Source organism: Ctenopharyngodon idella, chromosome 12, assembly GCF_019924925.1.
Source record: "Ctenopharyngodon idella isolate HZGC_01 chromosome 12, HZGC01, whole genome shotgun sequence".
Lineage (NCBI taxonomy): Eukaryota > Metazoa > Chordata > Actinopteri > Cypriniformes > Xenocyprididae > Ctenopharyngodon > Ctenopharyngodon idella.
In genome coordinates, this window is record NC_067231.1 from 23,546,718 (window position 1) to 23,567,828 (window position 21,111).

At 35.5% G+C, this 21,111-nt stretch overlaps 1 protein-coding gene across 1 annotated transcript in view; it reads left to right on the top strand.

Annotated features, from left to right (window-relative positions):
* map2k6 (mitogen-activated protein kinase kinase 6) overlaps positions 1-18,670 on the top strand; it is a 29,368-nt gene extending 10,698 nt beyond the window's left edge. Inside the window, exons 2-12 of the mRNA XM_051915668.1 lie at positions 6,431-6,494; positions 6,730-6,778; positions 7,800-7,913; positions 9,341-9,460; positions 9,747-9,863; positions 11,738-11,789; positions 11,876-12,003; positions 13,247-13,324; positions 14,220-14,359; positions 16,103-16,148; positions 16,809-18,670. Of these exons, the coding sequence (XP_051771628.1) occupies positions 6,431-6,494; positions 6,730-6,778; positions 7,800-7,913; positions 9,341-9,460; positions 9,747-9,863; positions 11,738-11,789; positions 11,876-12,003; positions 13,247-13,324; positions 14,220-14,359; positions 16,103-16,148; positions 16,809-16,886 (986 nt within the window). The 3' untranslated portion in view covers positions 16,887-18,670. The remainder of the gene's footprint in view (positions 1-6,430; positions 6,495-6,729; positions 6,779-7,799; positions 7,914-9,340; positions 9,461-9,746; positions 9,864-11,737; positions 11,790-11,875; positions 12,004-13,246; positions 13,325-14,219; positions 14,360-16,102; positions 16,149-16,808) is intronic.
* The last annotated feature ends 2,441 nt before the right edge of the window (positions 18,671-21,111 follow it).

Below are 21,111 nucleotides of genomic sequence, written 5' to 3' on the forward strand. Positions count from 1 at the left end.
CCAAACAGCCGGCAGCCCAAGAGAAGTTATTTTCATCTCTCTTTCTAATTCACCGGCCCTCCTCCAGGTCCCTGAAATTCCAGTAAAACCCTTGGGATTGTTGGAATTCTGTGTGTGAGTGGGATAGTGAAGGACTAGAACTGGTTGACTTGGGTTTTTTGGACTTCAGACACAGTCCTGGGCAGATGATAACCAGCCAAGCGATCTATATAAAGGGGGTCTCAGGGGCCAGTCAAGTTCATGTTACGCCATAGTAGGGAAACATGGCGGCAATTGTCCCCCATTCTCATTGCTAACAGTCACCTGAGGCCAAACCCTAAAGGACTTGCCAGACATTAACAATGAATGTTCTGTGCCAAACCCTCTGTGTTGCAAATGAAACAATGAATTAGGCATTTGATTTATTCAGATGTGTTTTGAAGGTTTCTATGCAGGCATGTCTGACATACCTGGACACCGTGTGCTTTTCATTACATTAGAAGGCTGAGTTCAGCAGAAAAGGGAATTGGTGTGCTTCAACATAATGTTAAGTCAACATTAGTTGTGTTATTCAAACAGTATAAAAATATAACTTACAAAACTAGGTGTGCAAAAATTGCCTTATGAACTTAATTTACTTTCTGTACTCATTGAACAATACCTTTGTTTCCTGCCAATACTGCATGATTATATAATCTATTGATCTTTTTTTTTTTTTTTTTTTTTGCCTCTTCTCACTATCTTGTTTTCCCAATGCAAGCACTTGTACATGTACTGATATTGTGTGCTGTCAGTCCTGTGTGTGTGTGTGTGTGTGTGTGTGTGTTGTTTTAATCTTGTTTACTGCTATGGGTACATTGGTTTTTAGGTCAACCTTGGGATTGAACTAGGGCTGGTTGTAGCTAAAAAATGAATTAAAACTATGTCAGCCTTTTTATATCAATGTTGTTATTGTAAAATAAGTTTAAGTGCTAAAAGTACAAAATAAATAAATAAAATAAAAATAAATTAATGCTAAATAGAAATATTTAAAAGAAAATCAATAAAAATGACAAGACCACATAACAAAATTAATAAAATTTAAACTAAAATGAAAATTAAATATAAATGCTAATTTAAATTAATAAATACTAGAATAGTATATAAATAATACAAGTAAACGTATAGAGATGTATCGAATATAATCTAGTAAGTGTTTATTGCAATTAAATTTAGGTCTTTTTTTAAATCAAGAATTTCCATACTGTTTTTTTTTTTTTTTTTTTTTTTTTAATAATTAAAAGGTCTGCAATGAAAATATAATTTACATTTATATGCAACAGGTATATAGGAGGGTCAGTGACGTGAGGGGTCATTTTTTTTTTTTTTTTTTTGTCCAAAAGCCTTAATAATAATAATAATAATAATAATAATAATAATAATATTAATATTATTATTATTATTAATAAAAAAACAAAGATATGGCATCCAAAGTATGTAAGGTAGTACAACTAGATCTCTTTTCTTGAATCCAAAAGGTTTTAATTATATTTTGCTACATATAAAGGTATTTTAAAGATTTTAAAGTGTCAAAACGTCATTCGGTTTAACCGTCCAAAGGCCAATACATCCATTTCATTTGTGATTAAAATATCTCAAAATTAAAGAAATGTATATATTTTTTTTATTCTGGCATGATTTTATAACGTCATATATCAACGTAGTGCAAAATGGTACTAAAATTGTATGTAGAAGTCGTTGCTTTGTTAGAAGAAAGAATGTCCAGAAAAATGACTTACTTTGATGTCATTCGGAGTAACCAGTCAATGCGGTCAATATCATGTGACAGGATGTGACATCATTCAGACACCTGCAAAGGACTACACGCTCTCTTTTAACTATTTGAAAAATTCATGTCTTCACTTGCTCATACACGTGTCCTGAAACAGGTCATTCGGTACAACCGCTTTAAAACATGAAAAATGTTATAATATTTTAAAAACTTGTACTAAATATAAAATGTTTGATTGTCCTTTTGTCAGCAAGCTAGCTAGCTAGATATCTGCCTGTTAGCATTGTTTGAAAATAACGTCATTCGGTATAACCAAGTGTCATTTGGTAAAACCGAAACTTTATTGGAGACAAGTTTTGTCCCTCTTGTAAAAAATGACAAAAGCAGTGTTAATTGATTATAAAAACCACATAATCTCAATGTTAACACTTAATAAAACTTCAAAATTAATTATCTCATGTTTTTTTTGTTTTTTTTTTACTTTTAAAAACCTTATTCGTCAATGACAGTGTATATGTGTGTGTGTGTGTGTGTGTGTATGTATATATATATATATATATATATATATATATATATATATATATATATATATATATATATATATATATATATATATATATTTGAAAAAAATTTAAGTAATGTTGAATTGTTCATAGTTTTGATTCAATTCAATGAATCCTGCTTTTGTTTTGCATTTTGCACAATAACATAATGGTAATTTGCTAGCTTAATTTAATATTGCTAGCAAAATCATTGCAAATATGTTGTGAATAGTTAATGTGTTGCCCAGCCCTAGTTTGTACTTCACATGGTCTTTTAGTTGTGCACTTTGTACAGTGGTTCTCTTAAAAAAGAAACCTTATTTATCTCTGTTATGCAAGCAATAATAGACATCCACTTCAAGAGCAGAATTTATTTACAAACTGAGATTGTTTATGTGGCGAAAATAAATGCAATATGTGTTTATCTGCATGCATGTGTTTAGTTCTTCTTCTGGTTATTTTCATGGTGGCTTCAGCATGGATGAAAGAGCTTCTGCAGTCTGCTGAACACGTAGGTACATGTTCCAGCAGATAGAGACGCCTCTGCATCTCCCTTTACGTTCTCTCTGTACATTGACACATTCAATTGCTGTAGGTTGCCGAATCGCTATAGTGCTAGACTGTTTACCATTTTACTCTGCTCAAATTTGTCACGTCGCCAACGTTTGCTTATTCTGCCTCCCTCATTAATTGCCAACTCTTGATAAAAACGAATGATTTCCGGTTGCTTTATGGCTTTAATTTCAGTAGTTGATACCAGAACTGGGAACTTTTCACTGGGAGCATTGTGACATGGAAGGGCACTGGTTATATTTGAAGTGCTTGAAGTGGCTGTTTTTAATGCTTATGCAACAGTTTTCACAAAGTTACCAAAGTCACACGGAGGTCCAGTAACTAGGAACAGCCTTTTCCCTACATCGCTGATGTGATCAGTCTGAAGAAAGCTATCGGGTGTCGGCCTGTGATGTGTCAGCATGTGTGATTTTAAGGATTAGGGCTTTCAACATGGAGCATTGCTTGAGTTGGTTGCTAGGGAGTGATTTCCAGTTGGGGCATAGTTATTTTGGCAGTCGTGATCAGTGATGTACTTTCTGCAGGAGGTACATAATCATTTTGTGGTTTTGTACCCTCACTTTAAAAGGGATTGGAGTCCTTGGTGAGTTTTTTTTTTTTTTTTTTTTTGAGTGTCAGCTTTCTGTTGCTATTGTTGTGCATGTAAAAGCAGGTGGGAGAGGTTCAGAACAACTTTTCTGTCGTTAACAATGGTGTAACAAGCATACAAGAGGACTATGGGTGAATGTTGACAATGCACAACCCCCTTCTCACGCTGCAGTGGCAAATAGCTGCTCATATTTTTGTGTACAATTGTGACAATATGGGAAGTGTCTCTGCATTTGTTTCCTGTCTGTGGGCTCATGGTGTAGTCGGGACTATTCTGAAGCCACACCTTTCTCGTGTAGTGATATGTGTAGCCACTGAATATTTGGTAAAGCTGATTTTTCGGTGTTTTGAATTTTTTTTTTTTTTTTTTTTTTTTTTGTGTGTGGTGTTAAAATACTTTCTCCTATTTCAGCGTAATATGCAGAGGTAAACAATAATTAAGACATTTGTGTATTGACTATCCTGAAATCTGTAAACATCGTGGCTCTGTCAGGCTGTCAAAACTTTGCTCTGTTTGAGCAGTGTGACACAGCAACATTGGCTCAACCAGTGATGAGAGTTTGGGGTTGGACTATCTGTTTGTCTGACCAAATGCAGATTGGAAAGTGTCCTGGAAACTTTTTGGTTTAGTTTAGTTTAGTCTTAATTTATTTTTTAAATGATTTATTTTTGTTATTTTAGTCATTAATTTTGGTGGTAGTGGCACAGAAATGGTACATTTCTGGATTTAAAACTTCAACTTCAGTAGTCAGTCAATACACTGTGGCTTTGTCATGCTATTGAAACATTACTGTTTGTTTGAGCAGCCTGACACAGCAACATTGACTCAAACATATATTATATATTATACTATATTATATTATTTTTTTTAATTATATTTTGCTATTTTTAGCAATACCTTTTGGTAGCGGCAAAGTAATTGCATATTTCTGTTTTACTTCAATGTTTGTAGTACGGTTGTCACACAACCAAAATTTCAGTCAATGCCAGTATCACTGTTAGTGTCAAATTTCTCAATACCAATTTTGATACAAAAGCAGAATGCTATTGAGCTAATATGCTATTGAACTTTATTTACAAAGCTAAATATTAATATAAATATTCCAAAAATTAAACCAATGGCATATATCCTTCATTTATTGATTAATTTTAAATAGGGATGCAACGATATGAAAATTTTGGCCGATACCAATAATTCTTTATATTTGAAAGCCAATAATGATATATCATTAAAGTATATGCACGAGACATCACTTCCGTTGTCAGAGCGTGATCAGACCTCACTAAGCGAATGCAGAACGCAGTTGGACATAGTGGTGTTTTAGAGGTAAAAAAATGATATAAATACTGTTCGGTTTCTCGCACAAACCGATCGTTTTGTGTCTTAGGACATCAATGTGTCGTCACAAGCCGCAGGGTTTAATTTGGGTTTGTCTAAGCAAGTTTTATTTACTCTTATAAAAGAAGTTCCCATTGACAAGCATTATACGGCTGACAGACGGCAACGGTTTTTGTTAAAAATCATCATTTGTGTTCTACTGAAGAAACAAAGTCACCTACATCTTGGATGCGCTGGGGGTAAGCAGATAAACATCAAATTTTCACTTTTGGGTGAACTATCCCTTTAACGGTATCTTCCTTTTTGAAGTGATTTCAATCATATTTCAAGAAATGAAAAACCATAATGGCGGGCCGTGTCTCAGTTGAAGGAAATAATCCATTATTTATCGGCTTTAAAGGGACAGTACACCCAAAATGAAAATTCTGTCTTCAATTACTCACCCTCAAGTTGTTCCAAACCTGTATGAATTTCTTTGTTCTGTTGAACACAAAGGAAGATATTTTGAAGAAGATACCGATATGGTGGCCGATATATCGTGCATCCCTAATTTTAAAGGTACACTGTGTATTTTTTTTTTATTTTTTTTTGTTCAAAATTTACAAAATTTATATAATGAGCGAGTACATCATGAATCCATCTTCCGTGTTTTTGTCTTATCCTGAATCACTACGGTGCGCCTATAATAAATGTTTATATTCGGACTATTTTAGACCGAGCGGGACAGCATCCGCTGCGAAGTAGCACAGTACCTGCGCGACTTGTCAAATAGGCTCCATAAACAGAGAGAAGTAGCTCTGGCTACAATGTTCTTCCGCAAGACACATGCAGTTCTGTTTATTAACCACTAGAGCGGCAAAAGTTACATAGTGTACCTTTTAATTAAAATGAAAATTAAATTAAACACAGCTTTAAGTTTTCAAATAGCTAATCCGAAATAGTTTTTTACGAAGTGCATTTGAACTTTTTCCAGAGTGTGCGCAGAGTACCAGAGAGAGACTGATATTGTTCGATTTTTCTTTTTAGCATTGACTTGTTGTAACCGAATTACTGCACTGTTATTCAGACAAACTGTTGATATGTATTGTAGTAACTCCTTCAGTGCAAGTTATACCTATTATTTGCATTTAGCAGACTGGAATCAGTCAGTCAGGTGGGTGTGGACAGTTCACGTGCCATCAGGTATGTGGATTGCCCCACTCTTGTGTCACTCACGATGGGTAACGCCTGTGGCGGTAGCGCCTCTGATCCGCTCCAGATGGAGAGAATGCACCTGACCCTGCCATCTCGCCTCCCTCTTTCACACTTGCACTCTCTCTCCTCGCACTCTCTCGCTCTTTCGCATTTACTCAGCCAGGATCTGGAGCCGCTTGCGCTGTCTGACCGTAAGTGCTCATCCGATAGGGAATCTCGGAATTCCATGGGGAGCAGAAATAAAGGAAAGGGCTCTATATCCCTCGGGACAGTTTCAGAATGCCTCTTTTATTTAGACAGGCCTTTTGAGTTTTTTTTCCCTCACATAAAGCTTTTTTTTCCTCTCTTAAAAGGATCTTTTTCCTGACAAATGCAATTCAGAAGATCTTTACTGACTCGGGCATAATAATGATTAATTTGTTTCTTTTTTTCTTCCCTCTGCAGGTAAAAAGAAGCCACCACTCAAGCTTCCAAAAGAGGTGTTTGAGAAAACCCCACCTGCTCCTACGTAAGATTTTATGCAGATTTCAGTGCACTGATTTCATTTTAAGATAATTACACTTTACTTGATATCACATTTATATTCATTAACTGTGCTAGTCTTTTTTTTTTTTTTTAGTCTGTTTTTGAGGTTCAATCTGGGTGTGCAAGTAGAATAGATTTTATAATTAAGGCTGGCTTTAGTTAGTGAGTCATTTACCGTGTCAGACAAGGACACTCAATGGGATTTCTTTGTTGCACAGACCCCCGAGAGACCTGGACTCAAAAGCCTGTGTTACTATTGGAGATAAGGTGCGTTTCATCATCCTTTCTTTAATTAAGAAGGATAATCTTATGTATTTAACTATCTTCATCTTTATACATTTCTTTTTAATTTAATTAACCCTGTTTGTCTACTGCCTTTATTTTTTATGTTTTTCCCTTTTCATTTTGGTAAATTTTTTCAGAAAGCACTAAACACATCAATCAGTGCGTTGCGCAAAAAAAAAAAAAAAAAAAAATGTAATGCTGCAAGGTTTCAGTTCACCTTCATCTCTTCCTCATCTGTATTATAAAGCGCTATGAGAGAAACTGTCCTTTGGTCACCTGTATGCAAAGCATTGCGACATGTAATTTGCATTCCCGTGCTAAGGTGATAGACTTATCTTTTCAAATGTCATATTTTTCATTGCATTTATGGTGATGTAACTCCCTGTCCCAGGCTCGATACGAAATCTTGGCTTGGTTAAAGACCGGCGGGTTGTAAAGAATGGCCCAGTGCACATTACAGCCCTTTTGAATACATCTGATTGTAGGCAGCCTGGAATGCACTTTACTGCCTCTCAGGCTGTAAAAATATTTATTTTAAACTCATCAAATAAGTGGAATTTTCCATTGGCAAAGATTGAGGCTTTTTGACTTACAACCGAAGAGTAACATCAGTTTTTTGATAAAGTCGGATTGGCACGTATGAGCTTTTGTGAAGAATTTCTGAGAAGCCAAGTTTGTTGCCTCCAGGTTTAAGGCGTTTGTTGTGATTGCTAGTGATAGAGAGCCGAAACGGGGAAAGGAAAATGTTATCTCCAGGAATAGCGTGCTTCCATTCTCCATACCTCATAGGAAACAATCAGCTTATGCTCATTTGTGCCATTTTCTTTTTTCAGACTGTCTGTTTGGAATATAGGCTTCAGTCTGTTAGTGTTACTATCTGTCTCCCTGTTTGTCCCTCTTTTTTCTTTGTTTTCTTTTTATCTTCTGTGTGCATCAATTTCAGCATTCACTGAAAATACAGTTTGTATAATACCTTTAACACACGTGTTTGTGTTCTGAGCAGAACTTTGTGGTGAAGGCAGATGATTTGGAGCAGATCGGAGAGTTGGGGCGAGGGGCATATGGAGTGGTGGACAAGATGAGACACGTCCCCAGTGGCGTAATAATGGCAGTAAAGGTGAGTTCATACAGGCCCATGCTAGCTAAACCCATGTGAGGAATATTTTTGTCAGTAAATGTCCAGTTTAAGTTTCTTAAACTTTGGACATATCAACAGTGGGCACGATTAAGCTATGTGTAGCATGTTCCTAGCAGTGCCTAAAGTTATTAAAATATTTAAAGTAATTTTCTGGTTCTAGTGCTAAGCAACCTGGCATCTTTCCCCATTCAGATGTGCATTTATTAGCCTTTTACAACACTTTACCTTGGAACCAGCTTTGAATGCCTCATCCAATCCATCATAACTATCAGTTTTATAACATTTTATTTTTTTAATATTTTAAATAAAATACAAGTTAAACACTTTATTAAGGCCCTGTTTACACCTGGTATCAAGATGCGTATTGGTCAATCGGATCACAAGTGGACGGCGCTAAATACAAGTGTAAACAAGGTCTAAAAGGTTTTGAGCTTTTCCACTTTCGACCACTTCCAGAGGTAGTTGAAAACACATTCGACCGGATTGCTTTCATAGTGGAAACGCTCATGTGCATTCGAACCGCTACAAAAGACCACCTACTCTCCACCTACTGACCTGATGCGTAAACATTATGGGAAGTGCGCAAGACAGACGGGATTTAAACTTTGTCGGCTGAAGACTCAAATTTGGTTTAAAAATGACAAATGTACCAAGCACAATGTTCTCTCATCATTCCTGCTTTCTAACACAAACTCACCGCGTTTGGCATGGTCTTGCAGCTGTCAGAGCTGAAACCAAAGCTGATGCTCTCTGTATGTTTTACCGTTGTCTCCAGCCGCGTACATATGTAGATCACTTGAGCTTATTTCATCCATTAGATAGAAAAGATCTGAAGAAGCCCATACATTTACCCGACCATAGACCCTCCCCTCGAAGAAATCAGGTCAGAAGTGGTTGAAAGTGGACAAAAGAGACTGATTAAAACACCAGGTGTAAACGGGAATGTGTATCCCTCGTCTACTTGTGATCCGATCAACCAAAACTCATTTTAATACCAGGTGTAAACAGGGCCTAAGTTAAACATTTTTTTTGTTGTTGTTTTTGTTGTTCCTTAATATTTTTATTTTCATTGAAGCATTAAGCAACTCCTTAAGTGCACTTCTGCTAGAAAAGTGATTTTTGTGAGAAGTCTAATATGCTCATCAAGGCAGCATTTATTTGATCAAAAATGGCAGAAACATTAGTATTGTGAAATATTACACTTTCAAATAATTTATTATAGTAATATATAATATATTTATAGTTTTCAGCAGCCATTACTCCAGTCTTCAATGTTATGATCCTTCAGAAATTATTGTAATATGCTGTTTTGATGCTAAATTTTTTTTCAAAAGAACAGCATTAATTTGAAATAGAAACCTTTTTTAACTTAATAAATGTTAACATTACCCACTTGTTTCCTGCAGCGGATTCGAGCCACAGTAAACACGCAGGAGCAGAAACGGCTGCTAATGGATCTGGATATCTCAATGAGAACAGTCGACTGCTTTTACACTGTTACCTTCTATGGAGCCTTGTTTAGAGAGGTACAACCACACGTACAATAAACCTTGAACACACCAAATGCACTGAGCAGTCATCTCATTTACCTGTTAGCATTTGTAGCTGTTTTAATGCTACAGGACAAAGCGGTAATTGTATAGACGAGAGACAGAGCAAGTCCAGTTATCTGTGTCCTTATAAATGTTGACCCCCCAAAAAAGTCCCACAATGGGAATGTGTTTAGTCATTTCCTGCTGTCTCATTTTTATGTAAGGTTGTTGTTAAGTCTCAAACCCCAGCTCTAACCTGATTGGCTCATTGTGTTGTCAGGGTGATGTGTGGATCTGCATGGAGCTGATGGACACCTCTCTGGATAAGTTCTATAAGCAGGTGCATGAGAAGGGCATGACCATCCCAGAGGACATCCTGGGCAAGATCACAGTCTCTGTAAGTACCACCTGATTTCCTGCATCTCTCAATGGCAAGCTGTTGCTCTTTGGTCTACAGATTTGAATTTGTGTCTACTTTATTTTCTGGACTATAAGTCGCTTTTTTTTTTAATCATCTGAAACATACTGCGGCTTATATTCCAAAGTGACCTATAATGCTATTAACGTCAAGCATGCAAAATGGAGTACGCATAAATGCACACAAATCCATTCTAGCATAGGTGCCACTAGTGTCACAGGACCTGCATACTTCATCTTTAATGAAATGAAGGCTAAAGGAACTAATCGTAGACACACGGCCTGTTGGCCTGAGCTAGAGAGGAAATTTTACAGAACCACACTTCAACTGTACGGTTACGTCTCCACTAGGGCATCAATCGATTAAAATTTTAATCTAATTAATTAAATGATGTGCAGAAAAATTATGATGTGCTGAGAAATTACCCCCAAATGATAATTTAAAGTCATTGTTGTGTTAAATGAGATCAAATAGACATTACAAAAAATAGCTTTAGATAGAATTTTCTTTCGATTCAATAAATAATTTATTACACATAAATTACACTTTTAGGCTATGATTTGTTTTGTTTTTTTTGTTTTTTCAGAAGCTTTTGAATTGGTATTTAGATATATTTACAGACCAAAACAGTTTGGTTACCAACATTCTTCAAAATATTCTCTTTTATGTTTTGCAAAAGAAAGAAAGTCATACAGGTTTGAAATGACATGAGGATGAGTAAATGTAAATAAACAGAATTTTCATTTCTTGGCAAATTATCCCCAAAATTTGATGATTTTTATTTTTTTTCCAGTGAAATGATACTCTAAATAAGAAAGTAAAAAACGGACAGTAGGTGGCGGTAAATGTCTAAATTATTTATTTATTCATTCATTCATTCATTCATTCCATTCATTCATTCGATTGTTCAAGCGGCTGATTCATTCAGGAATAAAGTAAATGTCTCTCTTTATGAATAGGTCATTGAATCATTGGTTCACCTGATCGATTCGTTCAAAATGCGGATTTGTTCAGAAATGAAACCACTGTGTTTACAGCTAATATTTTCGTGAGCAAAAACAACAAAAACTGTTGTATAAAATTGATATCACATTTGCAGTCATGCTATTCGGCATAAAAACGGCACTCATGTGATATTGCGCTCGTTACTCGTGTAATATTGCTTACCTATATCCTATGATATAAATGAGACATCTCATACGGGGCATTTTAGCCCTGATATATTGAATTTTAGGTCCATATAACTGCATTTTATAGGCTCCATCACGCAGTGAGTTGTTGCCCTGCATCATGTTCGCCACCTTCAACTGTATGAAATGTAAGATGACCTATGTAGGTCTGGGGCGGGTGCGTTAAATGCGTTAAATAGTTTTAACATTATTATTATTATTATTATTTTATTTTTTTTAACTGATTAATTAAATTAACACATTAAAGCGACAAACCTGGTCTCCACGCACACTTTCACTTTTGTTTCGTAAATTCGTATAGGCTTAGCATTTATAATAAATGTTGTTTATATGAACACCACTATAAATTATGCACTGCTCTTTTACATTTATTAATGTAATAATAAAATGCGACTTATACACCAATGCGACTTGTCTGTTTTTTTTGTTTTTTTTTCAAAAACGCAGTTTTGCCCCGGTGCGACTAATTTTCTGTAAAATACAGTATATTGGGTGAAAGCATGCCATGTAATGTCTTTTATACTGATGTAATGGTTTATTTTTTTATTTTTTTATTTTTTTATTTTTTTTGTATGCCCACTTTTTAAGATCATTTTAACGCTGTGTAATTCCTGAGCCCCTGCAGTTGTTTAATGAGCCTGTTGTTTCATATTCCCATTGCAGATCGTAAAAGCATTGGAGCATCTCCACAGCAACCTGTCAGTGATACACAGAGGTGAGCTGGCACTAAAAGTACAATATCATATATTTGCTTTTTAATGATGCCAGCAACTGATTTTCCTGTTTTCTGTCTTTCTGCAGATGTGAAACCCTCTAACGTCCTGATAAACATGCAGGGTCAGGTGAAAATGTGTGATTTTGGCATCAGTGGGTACCTTGTGGATTCAGTGGCGAAGACAATGGATGCCGGCTGCAAGCCATACATGGCGGTAAGCAAAACAAAAGAAGAGATACATATTTTATTGTCTTATGTTGTGACTTCAATTTTTTAAAAAAAAAATGTTATGCTCATCTTTATAGTCAATTAATGACAGTATACAAAAAAAATTAAGTGAATCTGAATATTCAAGGTTAAAATATACATTTTTAAGTTTATATATATATATATATATATATATATATATATATATATATATATATATATTTATATTTTATTATTTTGTCTGAGTGTGAAAAAATAAATAATAAATAGAAAATATATATTTAAATGTACATTTGTTAGTATATTCATTATATATTAAATGTTAAATAATTTTAAGAAAGTTAAATGGTCAATTGAAATCTTTTAAATATGAACATGTAGAGTCAGTGAAACTGCAGAAAATGTTTTTTTTTTTTTTTTTAAATTGGTATGTGAAGCGTTTTGACTGTTTGCCGTAAATATTGAAACCGTCTTCTTCCACCTCAAAATAAAAAACGGTAATTGACTTTTTAACTCACAATTCGGACTTTGTGGTTCGCAATTGCAAGTTTATATCTCACAATTCTGAGAAAAAAGTCAGAATTGTAAGTTATAAAGTCCAAATTGCAAGATATAAACTTGTAATTGTGAGATAAATGCCGCAATTATCTCTTATTAATTGTGAGTTTATATCTGTCAGTTCTGACTTGTTTTTCTCAGAATTGTGAAGTATAAACTCAGAATTGTAAGAAAATTCAGAATTGTGAGGAAAAAGTTGCAATTACTTTTTTTTTTTTTTTTTTTTTTTTTTTTTTTTTAATTGTGAGTTTCTCACGATTGTGATTGCGAGATAAAATTGTGAGAGATCAATTCACAATTACCCATTACTGTATGGCGGAAACAAGCTTCCGTATAGTAATGAGTTAAGCATGAGCTGTTCAATAACTCAGCCATTCAAAAAAAAAAAAAGAAAAAATTGAGACACTGATGTGCTCAGAGCATGAGAGACACTGCAGATCTAGAGAGTTCTTCACACACTTCAAACTTCAGCTCGCAGTCTGTGTTCATGTGGCTCTGTATAAAGATGTGAACGTTATACATCTAAAAAAAGAGAGGCGTGTCATAAAGAGGAGAATATAGTGCAAGCAAAAGTGATAAGTATATTTTATAACTCTTTCTCAGGCTTGCTTATCTTTCCACCTCTTATCAAACCACACTTCCTCTTTTGCCCACAATCAGCATCATCAGTCATTTTTCTTTTTCATTCACAGCCTGAGAGAATCAACCCAGAGACCAATCAGAAAGGCTACAATGTCAAGTCTGATATCTGGAGTTTAGGAATCACAATGGTAGGTCTGAGTGACCTTGTATACTTTTAACACTTGTTGCTTAATTAGCAACACTTCTTCTTTTTTTTAAATTTTTTATTAATGACATTATGCAATGTTATAATGTTTATTAATGCTTACCAGATCATTGTGTATTCAAGCGTTATGTATGAATATTAGGGCTGTCAGATGATTGTTAAAATATTTACTCACGATTAATCACATAATTTTTTTTGTAGTTGACATGTTTAAAAATTAATAATAGGCCCACGTGTAATGATTAGGTAATAAAACAACTTTCCTCAGACTTTATGGACATAATCATAAACTACATGTAAAATTGATTAATATATTAATGACAATGTTTCGCTTGAGCTTTAAAGTCACCATGAAATCAGAGGAATATTGCAGTATTTATTATGAATGATTTATTTGATTTATCACTTTTTTTAAATTTTTTTATTCATGTGCCCTCGGAATCTTTAATCTGAATAACTTCCCTTCTTCTTGCAACATCTCTTTTCTTCTCTGGTGATGTTTTTCGGTGAGAAGGCGGGACAACCTGTCACTCACATCAGCAAACAACCATCCAGTCAATTCCTGTTGGACAAAATCAAGTCCCGTCCTACATTTATTTTTTATTTATTTATTTATTTTTTTCTTATTTTTCTTGATATTCGTCACAACAAGGAAAAATTGACCATCGCAACTTCTGTTTCATGCTGACTTTGATTAAATTTCACCTTACAGAAAAAAGACCCATAAAAAGGGTCTTTCTCTATTATTTACCGATTGTTACATAAAAAATAAAAAAATAAAATAATAAAAAAAACAGTGTCGCTGTCGCTGTGAATCATGGCATGTTGTAGTTTGTGATGGTTGTGTTGTGATGTCTACGTTTTTTTCATCCTGTCAGATCGAGCTGGCCATTCTGCGGTTTCCATATGACTCATGGGGAACGCCGTTTCAGCAGCTCAAGCAGGTGGTGGAAGAGCCGTCGCCCCAGCTGCCTGCTGACCGCTTCTCAGCTGAGTTTGTGGACTTCACGTCACAGTGGTGGGCGAGCTGTTACACTCATTTGCACACTTGCACATCAGAGCCCCACAATAAGTTATGCCAACTTTCACTGGCCCAACTGCAAATACTAAAGTAGTTAAAAAGAAAAAAATATAAATATGTTTGTTTCTGAATGTTACTATTAAATGGCTCCAGGCCATCCTTATTGTTGAGAAACATGGATTTTAAAAAGAATCATTTCAACTAAAAACAGAAAATTTATGTGTTCTAGCCATTCAATTACACGACAACGATGTTTAGGGGCCTGAAAATGCAAACTTTTGACAAGTTTTAAAGTGCACGTTTTTGAAAACAATATCTTTATCATCTCTGTGTAAACTACAAAAATGCAAATTTGTGAAAACGGTGACATCTTAAAAATCTAATTAGATTATTTTTTTTCCTTTTATTAAAAAAAAAAATCTTGTTCTGGCCATGAATATAGCCGAGGTAGCTCGCATGGCGTTAAATCATAAACAAACAAACAAACAAAAACGTGACATTGTGCACATGCGTATTACGTGTTTGGTCTATAGGCGTGTAGTGTTTCTTTACAAAGTGACATCGCCTGGTATGCATAATACAGCGTTTTGTAGTTTCCACAGATCTGTGTGAACGGGGATCGTTTTGACAATATTGTCATCTGTATGTGAAACTTTTCAAAAAACGCAAAGTGTAAACTTTTCCGTTTTTTTAGTACATTGTTGTCATGTAAACGTACCCTTGGTTTTGAACTGTAAATGTTAAAACTTTGCACAGTTTGGATAAAATTTTCCTTTATTTTTTTAAAGACCTTATTAGAAAAGCAAAGACCAATTGACCAAAAGTGCCATAAAGACATTTATACATGTTACAAAAGAATTCTATTTAAAAGAAATGCAGTTCTTTTGAACTTTGTTTAAAAAAAAAAATCGATTCTCTCCACAAAAATATTAAGCAGCACAATAATGTTGTTGATAAAAAGAAATGTTTCTGGAGCAAAATATGATTTCCGAAGGATCGTGACATTTAAAGACTGGAGTAATGGCTGCTGCAAATTCAGCTTTGCCATCACAGGACTAAATTACATTTTAAAATATATTAAAATAGAAAAGTTGCAAGAACACTTCACAATATTACTGTTGCAATGCCTTTTTAAGCATCAAACACTTCCTTCAAAAACAAAAATCTTAGCAACCCCAAACCTTTGCACTGTACTGTATATCATCATCACCCTGACATTTTCAAAGCACTAAACTGTGTCCAAACTTGTGTTTATATAATAAATGCTATATAGTTTCATTAGATTCTGTTAGATCTGTATACATTTCTGGTTATATCATCTGAGATGGATATTAATACCACATGTATATGGTGTGTATAAGTTAACACAGGATGTTTTTGTGACTCGTGTTTGTGGGATGATCATGACTCGAGATTCTGTAGAATTGCATTTCTCCGGAATAATGCTGACACCACATAGTTTCGTGAAAGTGAAAACCGTAAACCTGTAGCGTAGACAGACAGATACGCACACACAGACGCACACACACTCTATACATACCTTGACTCTGCATTGTGAAGTAGGAAAGCGAACAGGATGTAGAAACCCTGATTGCATCCTCTCTTTCACATTGTGAGGGGAAGTACTGGAGGCCACAGCGTGCTGCATTGAGGTTTTTGCGTTCTCCTGCTGCAGTTGTGATAATTCGTTGTGCATTTCTAACATGCACGTGCTTTGCTTTTTCTCTGGTTGTGTTTCAGCTTAAGGAAGAATTCCAAAGAGCGGCCAACTTACACAGAACTAATGGTGAGTTTGATGCCGACAGTTCTTCTTTTCTGTTTTTATAACAAGCACTTCCCTGGATTGTCCTTTAGATGTCAGACTTGTGCTTTCAAAGCAAAGTTGTACCTTCTTCTCCCTATTAGCTTGTAGTGATGTATATCGTGAAGTAGTTATATGATGCTGTTTGGTAGTTGACAGCAGTTTAACTTGATGTAATTGATCTAAAATCACTGTAATCATTTTCTAATACCTTTTATATATTTAAATTAATCATTTGTATTCAAATTCAGGGCTTTTGAAAAACCTCAAAAATGGTTGAAATGGTGATAAAACAATTGCAGTACATTAAGTATAGTGGATATTTATTTTCCTTTTAACATATAGTGGGGTCCAAAGGTTTGAAACAACTCTGAATAGAAAGACCTAGAAATAGTGCGCAACTTACATATATATATATATATATATATATATATATATATATAATAAACACACAGACTTTTATTACTGTTTTTATGATGTCAGACTTTTGGACTCCAGCATTTTTAGAATATTTTTTAATTGTCCTTGTTATTTGTGTAAACTCTTATTTGTTAACCATTTTGCATTGAAATATACAATGATTTCTTTTTTCGTGAGCACAACATTTGGCACAATATTAACATTTAAAATCTTTTCCACATCCAGCAACATCCCTTTTTCACCATCCATGACTCCAAAGACACCGACGTCGCTAGCTTTGTGAAGAGCATCCTTGGGGACTGAGATTGTCCCTCTCGGCAAAACTGACGTGTTGCCGCGGGGGGGAGACGGGACTATTTCAGAAAAAGCACCAATAGCAAGACTAACACCTGTAAGACACGCCCACCTCAGCAGCCAGCAGTGCACAGGCACTCAGGAGGATCTGGGGGGGAGGGGGGGAACAACACCAAAACTGAGGGTGGGTGGGGCGTTTCCTAGCAACACAAGGAGTAGGGCATGGGACGGGAATCTCGGCGCGTGTGTGCATGCATGTGTGGGTGGGTGGGTGTGTGAGAACGAGAGCGTTTGTGTGTGTGTGTGTGTGTGTGTGTGTGTGTGTGTGTGTGTGTGTGTGTGTGTGTGTGTGTGAATTCTTTGCCTGCATGTATGTGCATACATGTGCATTAAAAGGTTTTACAGTCCCAAGTCAAACTTCATCTATTGTTCAATCCCAGTCCTCCTCCAGCTTTACCTCTCAATCCAAAAAGAAAAAAAGTTTTAGCATCAGGTGAGTCTGTTATAGATGTATGTTGAGTTTCCCCAGTGGCACTTCATTGTAATTCTCAAAGTATTCAGCAATGTTATCCACCCCCACGACATCCGGTTCTTCAAAAAAAATATATTAAAAAAAATTAAAAGAAAAAAAGAGAGAGTGGTATAGATATATTTATCTATTATCTAGATATGTATATATACTCAAAAATATTTCTTGAATTTGTTAAATAAGTACATGAGGATAATATTGTGTTGGCTGTAAGGAGTGATGGTTATTAAAGTGTATGAATGGAGCATCTTTCTTTTTTCCTGGATTTGCACAGACTTGTTGGTGCATCTGTCACTGAAGGCTAATCTTTTATCAGTTTATGAATGCTGTCTCAGACGTTAATGGCCAGAAGTGAAAAGCCTGCAGTGGTTGGTAGCAAACACTGCTTTTCACATACCCTCCATGAACTGTGTGTGTGTGTGACTAAATGGGTGTACGCTTGTGTGTGCTTTATATGCTATTCGTCTATACCAAGGTAATTTTGGGCAAAAGGTTTCTAAGTCTGTTGGCTACATCTAGACCTCTCTGTTCTGAGCCAATCAAATAATTCTCACTCGTTTCAATTGCAATCCAACTGGAAATTATATTATTATTTTTATTATTATTATTATTATACACAATGCATATGTATTAACAGTAATGAGGTGTTCTGCAGTTTCTCTCTGTGTTGTAACTGCTGTTTTTCTCATTGGAAACTTGACAATTTCTTTTTAATTTTAAGGTGGTGTGCAGCGTGTGGTCATTAAAGTGAGAGAGAGTGTGTGTGTGTGTGTGTGTGTGTGTGTGTGTGTGTGTGTGTGCGCGCATGTGAGCATTATATAAAAGTCTGAACACACGTAGCTGACACTTCTTTCAAAGCCTCACTGTGACTCGGAAGCCTGATTTTGTGCCTCTCTATAGATAAAAAGCAAAAAAAAAACAAAAAAAAAAACACACACCAACATTAAGACAAACTACAAAACCCACGCTGCTTTGTCACTAAGACGTGCTTTGCTTTCCACATGCTTCAGATAGTGAAGGGAGTCTGTTGCTTTGCTTTCTGGGCTTCTGGTTTTATTCTCATATAATTTCTGTAAGGTGGAGATGATGATGAATGTGTGCGAGTTTGTGTGTTTGTGTGTGTGTGTGTGTGTGTGTGGTTTTTTTTTTTTTTTTTTTTGGTTTGTTTTTTTTGTCTTGTGACCACTGTATACAGAATGGATAACACTGCTGATTTGCCTGTAATCGTTATATTGTTTGATTCAAACATAAAAGTTCTCTTATATCTTCGCTGCTTCTTTTTAATATACTACATTAAAATGGTCAGGATTTTATTTCTGAAGAAAATAACCATTTCCTTTAACCTTGGTTTATAATTTGATTAATCTGTATGCATAATTTTTTAATTATATCGTAGACGTGGTCTTGACGGGTTACACACACACACACATATATATATAAATAATTTTTGTGTGTATATATATGTACTATAGAATTATATCGTCAACTTAAAAAATGTTTTGATATAATTCTCTAGTACACAATTTTTTCTCTCTCTCTCTATATATATATATATATATACAGTATCAGAAGTGAATACACCCCTCACATTTTTGTAAATATTTTATATCTTTTCATGTGACAACACTGAAGAAATGACACTTTGCTACAATGTAAAGTAGTGAGTGTACAGCTTGTATAACAGTGTAAATTTGCTGTCCCCTCAAAATAACTCAACACACAGCCATTAATGTCTAAACCGCTGGCCACAAAAGTGAGTACACCCCTAAGTAAAAATGTCCAAATTGGGCCCAATTAGCCATTTTCTCTCCCTGGTGTCATGTGATTCGTTATTGTTACTAGGTCTCAGGTGTGAATGGGGAGCAGTTGTGTTAAATTTGGTGTTATCGCTCTCACTCTTTCATACTGGTCACTGGAAGTTCAACATGGCACCTCATGGCAAAGAACTCTCTGAGGATCTGAAAAAAAGAATTGTTGCTCTACATAAAGATGGTGTAGGCTATAAGAAGATTGCCAAGACCCTGAAACTGAGCTGCAGCACGGTGGCCAAGACCATACAGCGGTTTAACAGGACGGGTTCCACTCAGAACAGACCTGGAACAGGGGAGCTACAGCTCATTGAGGGAACCATGAATGCTAACATGTACGGTGACATACTGAAGCAGAGCATGATCCCCTCCCTTCGGAGACTGGGCCGCAGGGCAGTATTCCAACATGATAACGACCCCAAACACACCTCCAAGACGACCACTGCCTTGCTAAAGAATGTCTCCAGACCTAAACTCTATTGAGCATCTATGGGGCATCCTCAAACGGAAGGTGGAGGAGCGCAAGGTCTCTAACACACACCAGCTCCGTGACGTCGTCATGGAGGAGTGGAAGAGGGCTCCAGTGGCAACCTGTGAAGCTCTGGTGAACTCCATGCCCAAGAGGGTTAAGGCAATGCTGGAAAATAATGGTGGCCACACAAAATATTGACACTTTGGGCCCAATTTGGACATTTTCACTTAGGGGTGTACTCACTTTTGTGGCCAGCGGTTTAGACATTAATGACTGTGTGTTGAGTTATTTTGAGGGGACAGCAAATTTACACTGTTATACAAGCTGTACACTTACTACTTTACATTGTAGCAAAGTGTCATTTCTTCAGTGTTGTCACATGAAAAGATATAATAAAATATTTACAAAAATGTGAGGGGTGTATTCACTTCTGTGAGATACTGTACATACACATACATGCATACACATGCATACATATACATGTACATACATGCATGCATGCATACATACATACACGTGTGTGTGGTTGTGAAACCTGTCAAGACCATGTCATATTCAACAACCTCCCACCCCCCAAAAGAAAAGGCAATAAGAAATGGTTTGTTGTTTTTTGTATTTTGCATTGTGACATTTTCATTATTTCCACATTTATCGTGAACAAAATTAATGCTCATTTAATTAATTATGGCATTTTTACTGTAATACAAGAAAATATGGATTGCAGTAATGAAAATCACCACTGAGAATAATGTGAATGACCAAATAAATAAATAGCCAAGACTCATTCTTCTGGTGTTGATAATGTGGGGTTAATTGTAATGAAAATATCACAGTGCTGAAATATCCTAAAATTAGTGAAATATAATTTTACTGCTTTGGACTAAAATGTGACCTGGACATGTTTCCTTAAAAGTCGCCCACCAAAAATGCAAAATCAAGCATGTTAATGAACTCCTGAAACATGTAAGAACTGACTTAACGGTTTACAGACTTTTCTAGTTTCTGGAAGTTTCTGTCCTCAAGTGTTCTTCCTCAAAAAGATGACCGCTGGATGCCACCCAAATTTCTCCACTCCATCTGCCTCATTCATCCAAATGAATGTTCCCAGCCATCATATGTTATAACATTCGATATTAGAGAGTGGACATGACCATGAGATGACAGTACAAGTGATATTCAGCACAAGCCCCTTAAAAAAGATATTTTTCATATCTGGTGGAATAAGAGATGTCTTTTTTCTGCACCATTCAATTCATTTCTCATTTTATCCTATTTTCTTTTATCTTTAAGTGCTATTTTATCAGTTTCTTGTCACTTTATTATCTTCTTTGTTCAGTTGATGATCTTTCTATAAACAGGTGCCATTTGTGTCCTTCATATACATGTTTAAAAAAGGAATAATAGTTATTTATATACTTTAAAAGT